This window comes from Micromys minutus (genome assembly GCF_963924665.1).
Source record: "Micromys minutus genome assembly, chromosome: 29".
Classification (NCBI taxonomy): Eukaryota; Metazoa; Chordata; class Mammalia; order Rodentia; family Muridae; genus Micromys; species Micromys minutus.
In genome coordinates, this window is record NC_137964.1 from 20287357 (window position 1) to 20304673 (window position 17317).

Below are 17317 nucleotides of genomic sequence, written 5' to 3' on the forward strand. Positions count from 1 at the left end.
TACTGTCATCACCATCACTAACATAATCCCCAGACCCACCATCTCCACCATCATAATTACCTCATCACCTGCATCTCCAATGACACCATTACACTATTACATCATCACCATTTTCATCACCACTACCATATTATCATTATTACCACCATCACCCCCATCATTGTTGTTATCAACATCAACACCAGCATCACTTCCATGAGCTAGACTTCTTTAGTACAAAGGATCAACTACCTCAAGACCCATACCCTAAGTAGAGGTCAGGAACAGAATATGAATCCTCACTGAGTGGCAGACTTGCCCTCTATAGGCCATGTCACAGATTCCCCCAAGGCAGGGAGGTCTGGTAGGGAGCAAACCAAAGGTCATGTTACCCCAGCCTCCTAGGGTCACCTGGCCTCTCTTGGGATATTCTGTGGTGAGTGGGAAGGATAGTATTTTGTTTGTGTGCTGGATCATAAAGCTCTTATGCATAGTTACTTTTGGCAAACTTTGCTGTGCTGCTGTGCACACACACAAAGGCATGTGCATGCATACTTACATAAGCACACATACATACACACAATACACATATCTGTGTGCATGCACAGACCCACGCACATGCATGCACAGACACACACAGGCACATGCATGCACAGACACACATGCATACATATGTACACACACATGTACACACACAGACACATACAGGGATATACACACATATATAGACACACAGAGGCATGTGTGTGTATGTACATATACACAGGCACATACCTACACACATACACATTCATGCACACATACACAAAGAATTAGGCTGCTCTACAGAAGCCACCTGTATAGGATTTGCTTTTGCCACACAACTTAGAAGATGACTCTGAAGCCCAGTCCAGCGTGTTCGTGTCCCGTCAGGAAGACGCTAAAAACACAGGTGCTCCAGAGGTTTGCTTAGCAGGAGCCACCTTTACATCCCTGATCACATGACTAAAAAAATGATAGGCATTTGTTAGTCTCCCAAAACCACGAGTTTGACATGTTTGTTTGTCCTAGCATTTATTGAGTGCCAACTGTGTGCCAAGGTTCTCCCAGGGTAGGGCATTCAGTCAACATGAGTGTCTAACCCTTACTTCCTGGTTCCTGGTTCCTGGCATGTGCTTGGTGTGTTCAGCCATATTCTCATAGGGCTGAACCAGGAAACCACATTTGGTGATGGGTGGGGTTAGTGCAGGCAGAGGGCACGAAGGGGACAGGCATGTGAACTTCTGTGATGCGTTGCTGTGTGCCAGTGCTGTGGAGCCCAGGGTCCTGGAGGATGGTGAGTGATAGCTACCCTTGTGTCCAACAGGAGAGCTTTTGGATGGGCAGAGAGGCTTGGTGCCTTCCAACTTTGTGGATTTCATCCAGGACAACGAGTCACGGTTGGCTGGCACTCTGGGGAGTGAGCAGGACCAGAACTTTCTCAACCACTCGGGCATCAGTCTGGAGCGTGACAGCATCCTTCACCTTCACTCTCCAACTCAAGTGGACTCGGGGATCACCGACAATGGTGGGGGGACCCTGGACGTGAATATCGATGACATCGGAGAAGACATTGTGCCTTACCCTAGGAAAATCACCCTTATCAAACAGCTTGCCAAAAGTGTCATCGTGGGCTGGGAGCCCCCTGCTGTGCCTCCTGGCTGGGGCACCGTGAGCAGTTATAACGTGCTGGTGGACAAAGAGACGCGCATGAGCCTTGCTCTGGGTAGGAGAACTAAGGCGCTAATCGAGAAACTCAACACAGCCGCCTGCACCTATCGCATCTCCGTGCAGTGCGTCACGAGCCGGGGTAACTCGGATGAGCTGCAGTGCACACTTCTGGTGGGCAAGGATGTGGTAGTGGCACCATCCCAGCTGCGCGTGGACAACATCACGCAGATCTCTGCCCAGCTCTCGTGGCTGCCCACCAACAGTAACTACAGCCATATCATCTTCCTTAATGAAGAGGAACTAGACATTGTGAAGGCGGCCAGGTACAAGTATCAATTCTTCAACCTCAGGCCGAACATGGCCTACAAGGTGAAGGTCTTGGCCCAACCACACCAGATGCCCTGGCAGCTGCCGCTGGAGCAGAGAGAAAAGAAGGAGGCCTGCGTGGAGTTCTCCACATTGCCTGCAGGTGAGCCATATCCTTATGGGGATCCATGAGGGAAGGATGTCAGGGCGTACTCCTTATAGATAAGGACAGGCAAGAGGAGGTGGCCATGGGCGTCTCCATTATTCTTGAAAGTCCTCAAATGCCCTGGGAAGTTGTGAGCATGGGGCCTCTTCATGGGTTTAGAGTTGGCTCTTGGATAGCATTTGGGGCCATGTTCTTGGCACTTGGTCTGTCAGGGGCTGTCCTGTAATGTAATAGACTGCAGGGGAATGAGGCCACCTCTGGGTACGGACGCTGTACCTTACACCCCATCCTTTTTCCAAAAACACACACGGGAAATCATGAGTTGAAGAGCCCACACTTCTAATGCTTTCTATTCTTTCTTGGTTTTAGTTATAGATAAATACTTACTGATAGATGCTACAAAAGATGAAGTGGTCCACCAGAGCTGCCACAGGGCCAGCCTATCTCTACTCTGCCTTCTTGACTGTAACTGGGAGAGAGTGAGCTCACTTTCACCCTCTCCAATACTTTCAGGAATAAGTCACATCAGGCTTCTTCTTCTATAGACAGGACCCAGTACTCTTACAGCAGTGAGCTGTCGTTCAGGCTCCTTGAGTGTTTGTGATACCGGCATCTGCTGTGTACATCCCTAATAGGCTTCTAAGGTGGAGGCAGCCCACACAAGTGCATGGCACACACATGCATGCATACACTTGATGGTGTTTGTATATCCAAGAAAAAGAATAAAAAAAACGAGATGATGTCCTGTCAACTCAATGTGACTATTCTCAGGGGAAAGACGAGAAAGAAACCTTGTCAGGAAAACTTGGTCATGCCCATGTACAGATCCCTGCTTACGGGAAAGTGTAAAAGGATTATCCACTGGCCCCATCACTGTGGGTGTTTTTGCAGCCTGCCTAAGAGGGATGTTTTGGAAGTGAGGGTAAAGTTGGGCCCAAAGAAAGAGAGTACTTGGTGGGAGAGGAGGGGAGTGTCTCTGTTAGTGTCTCCCATTCAATCAAAATGAGTCTTTTACTTGCAAGAGTTCTGATGTGAGCAAATGTTTCCACTGGTTTGTTATTCCTACCAACCAGGATTGCTTTATTGCTGGCTTCTAGGTATAATGAATGAAAAACAGTGTAACCACTTATTGTTGGCCATTGGACACAAGAACTCTCTAACTATGGTTCTAGTTAGCTTGAGCTCTCAACGTAACACAGACATTAGTCATGTTGGAGGAGAGCCTTGAGGAATTGCTTAGATCCAATTGGCCTATGGGCATGTCAGTGGGAGGTTGTCTTGGTTGTTAACTGGTACAAGAGTGTCCAGCCCACTCTAGGAGGCACCATTCCCTAGCAAGTAGCTCTAGGCTACATATGAAGCTAGCCAAGTATGAACCAAAGAGCCAGCCAGGATTAGAGTTCCTCCATGGCTTCTGTTTACCTCTCAGCGATGGGATGTGACCTACAAGTGTAAGTCAAACCCTTTCCTCACCCAAATTGTTCTTTATCAGTGTTTTATCAAAACCACAGAAAGGAAACTAGAACACTGCTCTTTATCAGAATCTGACACTTTCTTTCTATCTCCAGTGTGCCCACAGTTGAATTAAATTTTTATTAAGGGCCATCTCTCCATCTATCAAGTCATGATTATTCTTTATTCAGTTAATATGGTGACTATGCTGCTTTGAATATTAAATAACTTCACATTTCTAGGGTGGAACTTTACTTAGTGTTTATGGCAGAATGAGACTTTTAAAAAAATATTTCCAATTGTGTGTACATGTGTGTGCATATGTGTGCATGCACACGCGCATATGAGTCATGAGTTACCATGCCTTAGTCATCTGTAGTTCTTTGTATAGAGTTGAAGTCTTTCAGGCCAACTGAGGTATTTCAAAGAATTTTTTCACATGGTCTCACTAAATAGCCCTAGCTGACCTGGAACTCACAGCAATTCTCCTGCCTCTGTTCTCCTAAGGCTGGGAATAAAGGTGTGTGTGTCACCGTGGCCAGTTATATTACCCTTTTAGAGTCTTTAGGTCCATAACCACATCTCTCCTTGACTTCCTGCTGGAAATTTACATTTGTCTCTTGTGAAGAGGATTGTCATGTATTTGTTGAAGCTTTTGGCTTGGCTGAGTCTTTTTTTTTTTTTATGGTTTGAGATCAGATTGTCCTTTTTTTTTCTGTTGATTTGGGGCTTTTACCTGGCTCTTCTGTCTTGGCTCATGTTTTCTAGGTAAAACAGAGCTGACCAAAAGATATTGTTTTCTAAGTATAAATATTTAGATACTTGAGCTTCTTAATTATTTATCCACATGTTCTTTTTGTTATTGTTAATTATATTCTGATCATTCAAGCGGACTCTTCATAACTCTAGTTATGAGCAGACTGGTTAGTTTCCAATATTTGATGATTAAGAGAGAAAACCGGCTATGATTATTGGTTTCTAATTTAGTTGTATCAGGGTAGGATACAGTTTGTGTGGGTCCAGGGGTACTGAAACCTGCTGCATGGATATTGTCTGTCCTGATGAATATTCCAGGTGTGTTTTAAAGCAGTGTGCGCCCTGTGGTTCTGGGGAATGACAGTAATACAAATGACTTAAAAGAACTTTTCAAGGGGGCTGGAGAGATGGCTCAGTGGTTAAGAGCACTGGCTGCTCTTCCAGAGGTCCTGAGTTCAATTCCCAGCAACCACATGGTGGCTCACAACCATCTGTAATGGGGTCTGATGCCCTCTTCTGGTGTGTCTGATTACAGTGTACTAAAAAACATGAAATAAATAAATCTCTTTTTTTAAAGAGCTTTTCAAGTACTCCATGATTTCCCTGGGCTTTGTTTGTTTGATGTTTGTTTGACCCATGAGTTAGAGACAATAATTGTGTTCCTTTGTTTGTTTGACCCATGAGTTAGAGACAATAATTGTTTTCCTTTGGGTTTTTGCTTTATGTATTTTGGAGTTTATCTATTAGCTGTGTATGTATTTGAAAGCTTGACCTCTCCTTGATGTCATTTTCTCATAACCAACCATCCACTCTGTCTCTGGTGGCCTTTAAATCTGTTTTGTCTGATGTTCGTGTGTTTGTAGCTTTCCTACACTAGAATCTACAGGTATTGTTTTGCCAACACTTACTTTCAAATTCTCTGAGTCCTTACACATTGAGCCTGCCTCTTATAAGTAGCAGGCGGTGGGAGCGTTGAGTTGCCCTGGTCTGATAAGCTCATATTTTTAACTAGATTGTTTCTCTCCTTTACCTTTCATTACTGATAAAACTTGATTTAAGTCTAGATTTCTGCTATTCTGCGCCTGTCCTGTCTGTTCATTGTGAACCTCTTCCTGCTTTCTCTTGGGTTAACTAATTTATGTCTTCACACACATGTTCTATGTGTTCTGATCACAGTCACACCCAGCTCTTACTCACCCCCACCACAATGCTTTCCAGACACAGGCTATTTTTTATTCTTTATTCTCTACAGTTGACTGGGGGGTCAATAACATATATTCAACTATACAGTTGAATAACATGGTATATTGCATTTTAGAGGTTGATCTCTATACTCATATGCGTAACCTACTATGAATTGCTTTAAATGACAACACGACTTCCTTTAGTTCTCTCTTGATCTTGCTCACACACACCGAAAGCACCTGTTCTGTACGGACATCTATGGAAGAGTTACCATAGCTGAACCTTCCCATTGTGAGTGAGTTGGTTAAGCGCATAGTAATTACCATAGCTGAACTTTCCCATTGTGTATGGGTTGGTTAAGTGTATAGTTAGCAGAGAATGAAAAGCACAGACCCACCAAGCCAAGATGACTGGAATGGTCAGACTGTGGGAAGAGCCAAGGTAAGATCTTCAAACCAGGGGCAGCAAACACCCAACAGAAACTGGCTAGAGAAACTGAGGCAGTGACCCTGTAGTTCCAGGTTGAGTTTTCTCTCTGTGTATGGGGCCCCAATTTCTCTCTTTCTCCCTCAGACTTTTGTACACACACACACACACACACACACACACACACACACACTGTGGGATACACAGTAAACGTTGTTGGAGATGATTTCTCATCTACCTGTTTATAACACACAGTGCCTTTAATCTCTTTGCTGTTTGCAGTTTTTCTCATTCTGTGTTACAGAGCCAGGCCAGGCTGATCCGCAGGAGGATTTCCAAGAGATTTTAAGCCAAACATGTATGGGTTTGAGATGGTGGGGGGTGGGGGGGACAACTCCACTTACAGAGCCAATTTTCTTAGCTCATGACACTTCCCAGATCCCTGATACATTGCTTTTCTCTTTATTCAAATAGTGCATTTTTTAAAGAATTTGAGAAAATGACCTTTCATATTTTCTAATGCGTCTACCATTTACACTGTACTTTTATATTCCTCTCCGAAGCCGCCGTCTGTCCCCGCTGTCATCCCCTTTATCCCAGATGGGTTCCCTCTAGAATCTGTATGCTTTTGTTTATCTAGAATAACTTACTTTTTTAACCTTCCTTTTTCAAACATATTTTCTTATGGAATTGGGCTCTGGGTGACTTATTTCGGAATGTTTCTCAGGAAAGGGCTTTGGCTTTTGAAGCTCACTCTGGGCACACCTTCCTTAGGCAAAGGTTGCACACAAGCTGCCAGGGGAAAAGTGGACTCTGATCCAGGCTGAGTTTCTGACACCTTGGTTATGGTAGAGTCGCATGGATCCATGCCGGTGGGCCCCAGGTACACGCTGAGGAGAAGGATGGAGCTTCTATCACCAGGCAGCACAGCAGCTTTTCTGAGCCTGTTTCCTCTAGTGAGGACCAAGTAATGCACCGTATGCAAAGTGCATAGGATGGCCAGCATGTGGACAGTTCCCAGTGAATAGCATTCTCTTCTGGGATGCTTTGGCCAGGTCTGTGACCTGTATGGCCTTCTTCTTTGGGTCATGAGCACATTCCTTCTGAAATGAAGCTACCTGGACTCTCAGATGGAGGTGGGAAATTCCACTTCAAGCCTAAAGTTAAAAAAAAAAAAAATAGCAGGGTCTCTGTCCTCGGTATCTGAGGGCAAACTTGCTACCTCACAGTCACTGGAATGGCTTCCAGACCTGTCCAGTCCAATACCTACCCATTAAGTAAATTAGTGGCTCTGGGCAGTACTTTTTTTTTTTTTTTTTTAAGACACAGTGAGCATGGTTCACATAGGTCAGGCTGGGTGCTTTGATTAGCATTTTCAAGTTCCATAGAATGGTTTGATAGGTTAAGTTAAAGTTTGCTGTCTCTAGAGTTTGATGATGAACATGGAGAGAGGGGGGGGGAGGGAGGGAGGGAGGGAGGGAGGGAGGGAGAGAGAGAAAGAGAGAGAGAGAGAGAGAGAGAGAGAGAGAGAGAGAGAGAGAAAGAGAGAGAGAGAGAGAGCGCCAGGAGGAGGATTAAGAGAGGTAGGAAGAGACGTGTGTCAGGCCTATCTTCCTTCTGGAACCATCCAAGGCTGCTTGGCTTCCAAGTCCCCTGGCAGAGGGAGTCACAAGATCCTAATTAGCATCCCCTTCCTGTACCACCCTTCCTCTCTGCCCTGCCAATCATGTGGAGCTCCACTCGCCGGTGTGACGACAGACTAAGTGAAGAAAGGCCCAAGGACCTGACAGCATCTGTCCCTTCTCTCCATCCAGGCCCTCCAGCCCCACCGCAAGACGTCATTGTTCAAGCTGGGGCCACAGCCACCTCCGTTCTGGTCTCCTGGAAGCCCCCTGCACTGACTCCCACTGGGCTGTCCAATGGAGCAGATGTCACAGGATACGGCGTGTATGCCAAAGGGCAGAGGGTGAGCGTGGGCTTAGAAGCACTACTTTGCAGAGGTGGGCTTAAGGGAGTGAGGGAGGGGACAAATTCTCAGGGGCAGAATGTGAGGGTCTTGCAGCTCCAAGTCTCCGCCAGGCTTCATGAGATCCCAGTGCGCCTCCACTCTGGGGACTGCCTGCCACAGGTCTGAGAGTGAGGAGGTCCCATCATATTTTGGTTCCTACCCGGGTCCTTGTCTTAGGGTTCCTGTTGCTGTGAAGAGACACCATGACCAAGACAAGGCTTGTAAAGGACAGCATTTAATTGGAGCTGGCTTACAGTTCAGAGGTTCAGTCCATTATAATCATGGCGGCGGCATTCAGGCAGGCATGGTGCTGGAGGAGCCTCAAGTTTTACATCTTGTGTGGGAGGCAAACAGCAGAGAATACTGTCTGTCTCCCAGGCAGCTAGGAGGAGGGACTTAAAGCCCACACCACAGTGACATACTCTCTCCAACAAGGACACACGTCCTTCAACAAGGACACACCTCCTACTAGTGCCACTCCCGGGTGACCAAGCATTCAAATATATAAGCCTAACGGGTCATTGCTGTTCAAACCACTGCAACTGTCACTAACCTATTCTTTCCTCCAGTGACAGATTGGGCTACTTGATTGGGTAAGAGAGCCCCAGGCGGTTCTCCCATGATTCACTTCTTGCTGCTGGGTCTCCGAGTGCAGGTTCCTTGCATATCCAGGAAGCCCACTTAATCGACCCTTTCCTCCCTTCCCTTCAGCTGTGGCAATAAACAGGCTCACTTTCAGATCCCTGTGAGACCCTGGATCCGATCCAGAAATGGGTCCCGGGCTCCCAGAAACTGTTTAGCTTTGCCAGCTTTGGAAGTGAGCCAGATGTGGGGCTCAAGATACTGGGCTTCTTTTGCCAGGCATCGGCTTCCGGAGAGGCCACAGCTGGGTCAAAACGTGCTGACAGCCCATGACATGGCGTTCTTTGTATGCAGGTGGCTGAAGTCATTGCCCCCACGGCAGATGGCACGGCTGTGGAGCTGGTCCGGCTGAGGAGCCTAGAGGCCAAGGCTGTGAGTGTACGTACCCTGTCTGCACAGGGAGAGTCCATGGATTCTGCCCTCGCCGCCATTCCCCCTGACCTCCTGGTGCCTCCAGCCCCCCACCCGAGGACTGCTCCCCCACCAAAGCCATTAGCGAGTGACATGGATACCAAAGACCTGGGTCCCCACGTCAAAGTGGGTGAGTCCTGGGAGCAGAGTCGGCCACCGGGCCCTGCACATGGCCACATGTTGGAACCCCCTGACATGCACAGCACTGGCCCGGGCAGAAGGTCACCCTCACCCAGCCGGATTCTTCCTCAGCCACAAGGAGCCCCTGTGTCAACCACTGTCGCCAAGGCCATGGCTCGTGAAGCTGCACAGAGGGTGGCTGAGAGCAACAGGGTAAGTTGTATACGCTGACCAGGTTAGTCCCTATACTCAGGGTGTCTGTCGTGTGACCTGTTCCTATGCCTGGCAGGGAGAGACAGCGCTCCCAGAGAGCACTCTAGGACCTCAGCCTGAGACTGTTGTCCTGAACTGGGCGGGGCCTGACCTTTTAATATCACATCCCAGCCTAAGTATATGTGTATATGCTTTGGGGTTGGGGGGGATTATTGTAACTGTGGAGATTGAGGTTAGGAGTAAGGTTTAATCATGCTCCCATCATGGCCAATAAGATATGCACTATATGTCACCTATAAGGTGCCCCTGTCCACCAGGTCTGGGGGACTAGGACCCAGGACTGAACTGACCCCAGGACCTTCTCATCTCTCCCAGGCATCCACCTGCCAGGTGCCCGGATGTTTGTGGCAAGCCTGAGTTTTTCCACTGAGGAAGCAGTGGGGTCTGTTAATTGCCCTGTGTGTCTCAAAATGGTCACCCTTGGGACAGTCTGCCAAGGCTGAGGCATTTTTTCCCATTAGGCTTCCTCTGGCCCGGGTCAGGAGAGTGAGAATATGTGACCAAGGGTGAGCACTGGAGTCACAAGTCCCAAACGGGATGTTTCTAACGTAGGTCCAACCCTGTGTGCATCCCCATGAGGGCATAGAGCTACCCTGATCTCAGGCCCCCAGCACATCTTAAGACACTAGCCCATTAGACTGCCTGTGAAATCTGATTTGCTCAACAACAGTGGCTACCGACACTTACAACACATATGCATGAACTTGGGGCCTCAATCATGAAGGGTGGTCTGAGGCTCAGTGAGGCTGGAACCAGGCCTGCACTGGAATGACTGGGTGATACTTGTGGCCAAGAGGCAGGTCCCAGAGCGACCTCAGAGTGGCCCCTAGGAGAGCCCCGTGGCTGCTGGGCTGGTCCAGAGACCCTTTCCAAGCTATTGGTCCAACACCATAGTCACTGTCCAAACTAAAGGTGAGGCGAGCAACAAAGGATGAAGGTTCCTGCTGAGGTCTATGGTTTCCTCTACTGAAGCTCAGCATGATCCAAGGAAGCTCAGGAAGACGAGGGGTGAAGGGAAGGGCTAGCCTCGGGGGCCTGGACATCATAGGAACCACCCTTCAGCAGCAACCTAGAGTCACATACTTAAGGGGTCATAGCCCAGCATCTTTCATGATGGAGGGAGGCTGCAGGGCTCGTGTTTGAGAGGCCTCCCCTGGGTACCACTGGGGATCTCCTTACCATCCTCAGCACTTAGGGCCCAGGAAAACAACAGCGCATGCTCCTGGTGTCCCCTGCAGCCCCTTCCTCGACACCCACTCCTCATCTTTGTTCCTTTCTCTTTCCAAGTTAGAGAAAAGGAGCCTCTTTCTAGAGCAGAGCAGTGCCGGGCAATACGCCAACTCGGACGAGGAGGATGGCTATGCCTCCCCTGAGGTCAAGAGGAGAGGCACTTCAGTGGATGACTTCCTGAAAGGGTCTGAGCTGGGCAAGCAGGTGAGAGTGTACACCCCCGCGTTAGCCCTTGGCTGGCCTCGGCTTTAGCGGGATGCTTAGGAATTTAAGAGGCATGAGGACGTTGGCCTAACTTGCCCTGGGTGTGTGTGTGTGCCCATGTGTCTGTATATGTATGTATGTTTATATGTGTACATGTGTTTATGTATTTGTGCTTGTTCAGGATATGCATGTGTGTACATGTATATGTTCCGGTGTTTGAGTGTGTTTGGTGTGTATATGGGGTTATTGTTTATCTGTGTGTGTGCACACACGTATACATGTGTTTGTTGACATGTTTATGTTCCTGTGTGCATGCCTGGACACACAAATACGTACATATGTGTGATTACTTACAGACATGTGAAAATGTGTTCTGTGTGTCTATGTGCACATGTGGCTACATGTTTCTGTATCTCTGTGTATGCTTGTATGTGTTCATGCATGTGTATTTGTCTGTTTGGTTATATGTGCATGAGCATGCTTATTCATATGCTCATATCTGGTACATGTGCTTTCTATGTAAGTATATGTGACTGAATTCCTGTGTATCATTGTACACATGTGCACTCATACCTTGCATATAGAGATGTGTGTGTGGACATGTATGTACATGTCAGCATGTGTTCCCATGCATTTATGTGTCTCTGTATGAGTATGTGCATCTGTACTGTGATATGTAAGTATGCATGTCAGCATGTTTCTAAGTGTGTTCTTAAGTGTGGACATATCTATGCACATGTACATATGTCTCTGTGTATATGTGCATGCATGTGTACTGTACACTTATTTGCTTTTCAATGATTCTTTTAAAACCCTCAGTGTCACCCCATGTGGCTTCTTGCCCTGTCATGTCCTCTTGTGTGACACAGTACACATGGGTGCCTTGGCCCTCTATCATCTGAATTGTCAGTATTGGGTCTGAGCCTCCATTCAGCTATCGAAATAAAGAGGTGACAGGTTGGAACTTGGGCATCATATGAAGGGGCGTGCCAACACTGCATGTTCTGTCTTCTTCAGCATGCTGGACCTTCATGCCTGTCAGAGTGGGGTGACTTGTGCTGTCCTCTCTCTGCTGCTTAGACAACGTTGTCGGACCAGGTCTTGTTTGCTTCCCTAAGACAAGCTGTGTTCACATATGCTGTGCTTCACACACTTTACTACGTGGACTCTATGCACTGGCAAATATGTGTCCAGAACTCAAGTAGACAGCCTAGGACCCTGACATGCTCAGGATGTTCCGTTAAAGGCTGGAGAGATAGTGCGGTGGTTAAGGATAACCCTTTCAGAGGACTCAGGTTGGATTCCCAACACCTACATGGTGGCTCACAACTGTGTGTGACTCCAGTTTCAGGGGAGCCAATGCCTTCTTCAGGCCTCCACAGGTACTAGGTACACATTTAGTGTATTGACATACATGGAGAGAGAACTCCCATACACATAAGGTTAGAAAAGAAAAAAGAAAAAAAGGCCCACCCATGTTCCTTTTTGGCTGTAGCCCCACTGTTGCCATGGAGATGAGTACCACACAGAGAGCAGCCGGGGGTCAGACCTATCAGACATCATGGAAGAGGATGAGGAGGAGCTATACTCCGAGATGCAGCTGGAAGATGGGGGCCGGCGTCGGCCCAGTGGTACCTCTCACAACGCCCTCAAGGTGAGCACTGAGGTTATGACAGGGTGCCCCGAATCTGGGGGATGCTCCCTTCTGCCCTTTGGCTGGAATTATTCCATGGGTGCAGTTAGGACTTATCTGCTGCTCCTGTCTGCTTTGCTAAGAGGTCTGGGTACTGGAGTTTGGGGGATCCATTTGGAACCCCTAGACACACCCAGCACTGTAGTGGGAATACTGTTACAAGCAGCAGTACTAGCCCTAAGCCTCACATGTTCAGACGGCAGCGGCAGCCTCCTGGTAGGCACTGGATTTGCAGTAGAGGGCTGGGCCACACACAACTGTGTGAGAGGAGGAATCCACATGGGGTAGAGCCATAGAGCTGAGGTCAGAGGAGGCCTAGGATAGCACACTCCTGGGTCTGTCTCAGAGCCCCTGGAGAGAGTTCATACCATCTACCACTGGAGACCTGAGAGAGAAGGGTTGTTACTTCGTGGGAATGTCTGGGTGGGCAGGGTTCATTTCTGCAGAAGCGTGTCACTCTGCACTGGGGTGGACAGAAGACAAACACATCATTCCTGTCTACTCAGGGCCTCTAGAGAGATCATGTGGGTGTTTTCTCCCACGGAGGTTCCTGGAGGGGCTTTGGGAGCTTCCATGTGACCCTGCATGGGACAACTCACACTGTTCCCTGTGCCCAACCCCACAGCAGGTCCCCACAGGCCGCTCCTGAACCTTGAGATTCCTACCTGCCCCGGGCTATGCTCCCTGAAAGTGCTCGTGGGTGAATCAGGGAAAAGGCTTTTCCACCTTTCAGAAACTCCTCTGAACTGAACAAGGTATTAGAAGCCTCTGCCTTCCAAGAGCCACTGAACGAAGCAGAGGGCCAGCGAGGGGCTTGTGAGGCTGGATGGGTAGCCCCACCCACCTCTCTTATAAGCAGAGAAGCAGGATCAGGGTAGGCACGGATGTGTGCCACTCACCCACAGGGCTTCTTACGGGTGTGAGTTTCGAGAGTCTCCTCATAAACCGCCAAGAACAGTTGGGAGCTGTGATCACACTGAATCTACATTCCCACATGAACGGGATTGGCTAAGCCAAGCCAGGTTTCCTAGAGGGACCAGGGCATATGACCCTTCATCCCCAACTGGCCCAGCTCACTTGCCTACCCTGTGTTACCCTCTCTTTCAGCTGCCCTTCTTCACCTTCGTAGCGCTCAAGACACCTAAGCCAAAAATCCCTGAACGTGGTACTGTAAAGGAGAAAGATACTTGGGTTAGCAGGTCCTGTGCTCCCCCGCTCATGGGTAGTGGCAGAGGCAAACACCATGCTAGGTGTCTACAGACCACTGGGGACATCTAGTGAGGCCATCCTCATGGCCACCCATCATAAGATGCACCCCCGGATCTCAGCAGGGGATAAGAATGGCTTTCCTGGAGCCAGCCACATCTCAAAGCGTTCGTACAGAGCAGTGTCTAGCATCAAAATGCGCTTTTTGGATAGAGCCGAGATTGGCTGAGGGCTGGATGTGGCAGGGCAGGGGATGGTACCTGTGGAGGTGTAGGCTAAGGCTGGAACGTAGGAGTGCGTATGTAGTGACCTCAAGAGTGTCTAGCTCAGTCTCACTAGGCACCGAGACCAGATGGGCCAGATGTGGTAAATCTCAGGTGTGGACTCAGAGGACCTTGGCCCTTTGTAGTAGGTGCTGGGTTTGTTTGGTAACATTCACCAGATCACAGGCTCACTATAAAGGACCAAGCTCCTCCCCCTGACTATCCCTTTTCTTAAGGGAGTGGAAAGTGGGGTCAGGGGAAGGTACGAAGTGCTGGGCAGGGTACAATGTGGGGGCACCTCCCACTACACTTGGAATTCCATGGTAGCTGTCCTTGGGCTTCAGAGAATCAACCATGGTGGCAGAAAATTTCGTTCTCTACTCTGGGTATCTCTTCAGCACAGGACCAGGCAAGGGCCTGGGAGTATTGTTTCCTCCCTCTGGCTCACCCGCATGGCGTCTGCTCTGACGTCCGGCTGGCTCATCTGTGTGCTCCCCCTCACTTTGTGCTCTGCACCCCCCCCCCAATGTGGCCCATTTGCTCCATCCCAGAGCCCCAGCAGGCATGCCGCAGGTCCCCAGGAGCAAAGGCTGCCTCGCGCTGCCCCCTGCCTCGCTGCCAAGACTAATTCTGTGTGTGTTTTCTCTCCTTCCTCCACCGCCTCATGTCTGGTCATACAACCGCTCTCTCACACATGCTGTCCCCAAGGAATGCCATAAGACTAGGAGCTTGGAAGGTGCTTTCCTGGAGCAGCCCGAGTTCCCCCAACAGCCCCACCGCAGTAAGAGACTGTTCAGTATCCCTGAGGTAGCTGAGGAGGACGCGGAGCATGGCGAGCCGCTGCTCAGGCAGGGCATGGGGTCCTCCAGAGCCAGGGCCTTGTTGGCCATGGAGCGTGGGCCAGCGCGGTCCTGTTGGGGACATCCGGTCCTACAGGGATCCTGGCTCCCTGCAGAGCACAGGGGTCCAGGCATCCATATGGAGGACCTCTTTCTGGAAGACAGAGGCTGTCGGTTCAGCCGCTCGGCTACCAGGAGCCCGGACAGTGGTTTGGATTGTGGCAGTGAGGAGGAGGAGTCTCGATTTAGTTTCAGGAGCACCTCGGCCAAGTGCAGTCCAGGCCCTGGTCACTGTCCCTGTAGGAGAAGCCTGAGGCCCCTGCTGGCCCGGCGGAGGACGCTGACCCGACAAAGCAGCATCGAAGAGGACTTTGGGGAGCAGGTGGACCCCAGTGACGTCATCAGGAGCGATGACACCCAGCCCAGCCCGGAGAGGCCGGTACCCAGGAGGGATGGCTGGGACGAGGCCAGCGACCACGAAGATTTTCGGGGTGTCTGGAGGAAAAGCCCAGCCATGCCCGACAGTAGGGCAGCTGAGCGTCTCACACAGCCTCCTCCCCGAGTGGCAGACGGCCCTTTGGTGTGTCAAGTAACCATCTTCCCCCCCCCCCGCGCGCTTGCCAAACCAATCCGTGCTCATCCTTTTGTTGGTTTTGCCTTTGGTTCGGGTTTTGACGTGCATCGGGGGACACTCTGGGCCACTCTCTCTTTGGTTCTTTCCCGCATCTTTTGATTTCTTCGGTCCCCATTGCTATTCAGTTGCTTGATCATCCCGAAGGTTTCCTTGCTTTGGAATAACAATCTTCCCAACAGATTCGGCGATGGTTACGGCTGCTTTTCTTAAAGGACAACTGAATCTAAGTTTTAATTAAGGGTTAGCTGAACTGCTGAGTATCTGAACTCAGGAAACACACATTCCCCCCCCCCCAAAAAAAGGGGTCCTTAGGGACTCACGGAGGACTGCTGGTATGATCAAAGGCTTTTTGCCTTTATTGTTTTGGCTCTAAGTTTGTTTTTTGTTTTTTTTGTTTTTTGGCTTTCATCTATAACTGTTTTAAAACATATGAAGAATAACTAGGCAAGAAACTCATATTTGTAAATTGTTTCCAATGTTTTACTCACCCCAATCATCTCCCCCACTGTGTCTACCACAGAGCAGGGGTTCACCCGAGGCTTCATTCATCTCTGTAAATTGTATTCTTTCTACAATACCTGCCCCGCCCCCAACTGTCAACGGGCACACGGGTGGGCCACCAGCATGGCAGCAAAGCCTCCTCTTGAGCTTATACACGCTGTTGTTTATCCATGCCACACACTGCCATGCAACCCCTCGACACCTAGTCTCACCCGTGGATTTAGGAACACACACCCTGGCTCCTGTGGCCTGGGAATGGCCTCCATTAGCCTGATTCCTAGTGATCCACTGTCCCTTTGGTCAGTTCTGACCTCTAGTCCAAATGAGAGTCTCTAGACCGGAGGCCTGTTCAGACCCAGGTTAACCACGGTGATTATGGCTAATAACACACAGGCACTTCCCTGAGTGTCTAGAACCTTCTGTCTGTGATGGACTTTGGGAACCTTGGCCATGTATTTCCACTAGTGACACTTGGGGGTGGACAGCAAAACCTGGAAAGGAGGCTGAGCTATCAACCATAGTCAATTTGCTACAATGGATTTGGCCTTAGAAGCAATTATCATCAGTCTAAAGCTCTCTCCTATGACTCATTTTTACTGCCAGCCCCGCTGTGGTGTGTCCAGAGGGACCTGGATGTGGAAAGTGGGATCCTGGGCCCGGCTGGCTTCTCCCCAAGGTCACTCAGCTAACCTTTCAGTTAAAAGCTATGTTTAGTTGCCTTTAGCGCTTCCGCTTCCAATCCGGATTGATTTGGCTTTATCTCCTCCTTTCCTGCCATGGCCAGTGATGAATGATGTCTGACTACAGTGTTCTTCTGGGTCTAGATCTTAGGAAACTCCGCGCTGATGGGAAGAGCTGACCGAATGGAACACGGGAGCCGAAGGTATTCGCATAGTGGTGGAGGTCCTCATAGGCACCGGCCGGCGATGGCTCCATCCATTGGTTAGTGGTCTGATCCGTACCATTTACTTTCTGTCCACCACCTGCTTAAGAACAATTCTGAGATCATGTTGCAGGAGTTTGGCTCCCATGAAAAATGCCCGAGAAAAAGGACTACACCTCACCCTGTAAGAGTGACTGTGGGGATTCTTAGGGCGCTTCCTGCGGACCACCGTGATAAGCGATCAGTAGGCTGTAGATAATTTTGTTCCCTGTTCAAGTTAAAGGTTCACAGAAGACAATGGATCATGGAGCAGCAGATTATGTATGGCATGTGGTTCTGATAACATCCACGCCCATGTAAAAAGATCAGCTTTTCATGCTGCTAAAGAGCACTTTGTTTTATTACATTTTATGGTTTTAGGGTTACTGAATATTAAAGACACACATGTCCA

At 49.1% G+C, this 17317-nt stretch overlaps 1 protein-coding gene across 2 annotated transcripts in view; it reads left to right on the forward strand.

The window, feature by feature from the left end:
- RIMBP2 (RIMS binding protein 2) overlaps positions 1-17317 on the forward strand; it is a gene marked incomplete at both ends in the record, with an annotated part of 51277 nt that overhangs the window by 20759 nt on the left and 13201 nt on the right. Inside the window, 7 exons of one of the 2 annotated variants that reach the window (XM_080940507.1) lie at positions 1325-2137; positions 7774-7925; positions 8904-9353; positions 10701-10847; positions 12343-12501; positions 14718-15428; positions 16808-16925. In XM_080940507.1, the coding sequence (XP_080796633.1) occupies positions 1325-2137; positions 7774-7925; positions 8904-9353; positions 10701-10847; positions 12343-12501; positions 14718-15428; positions 16808-16925 (2550 nt within the window). The remainder of the gene's footprint in view (positions 1-1324; positions 2138-7773; positions 7926-8903; positions 9354-10700; positions 10848-12342; positions 12502-14717; positions 15429-16807; positions 16926-17317) is intronic. The other variant, XM_080940508.1, reaches the window with a different exon arrangement.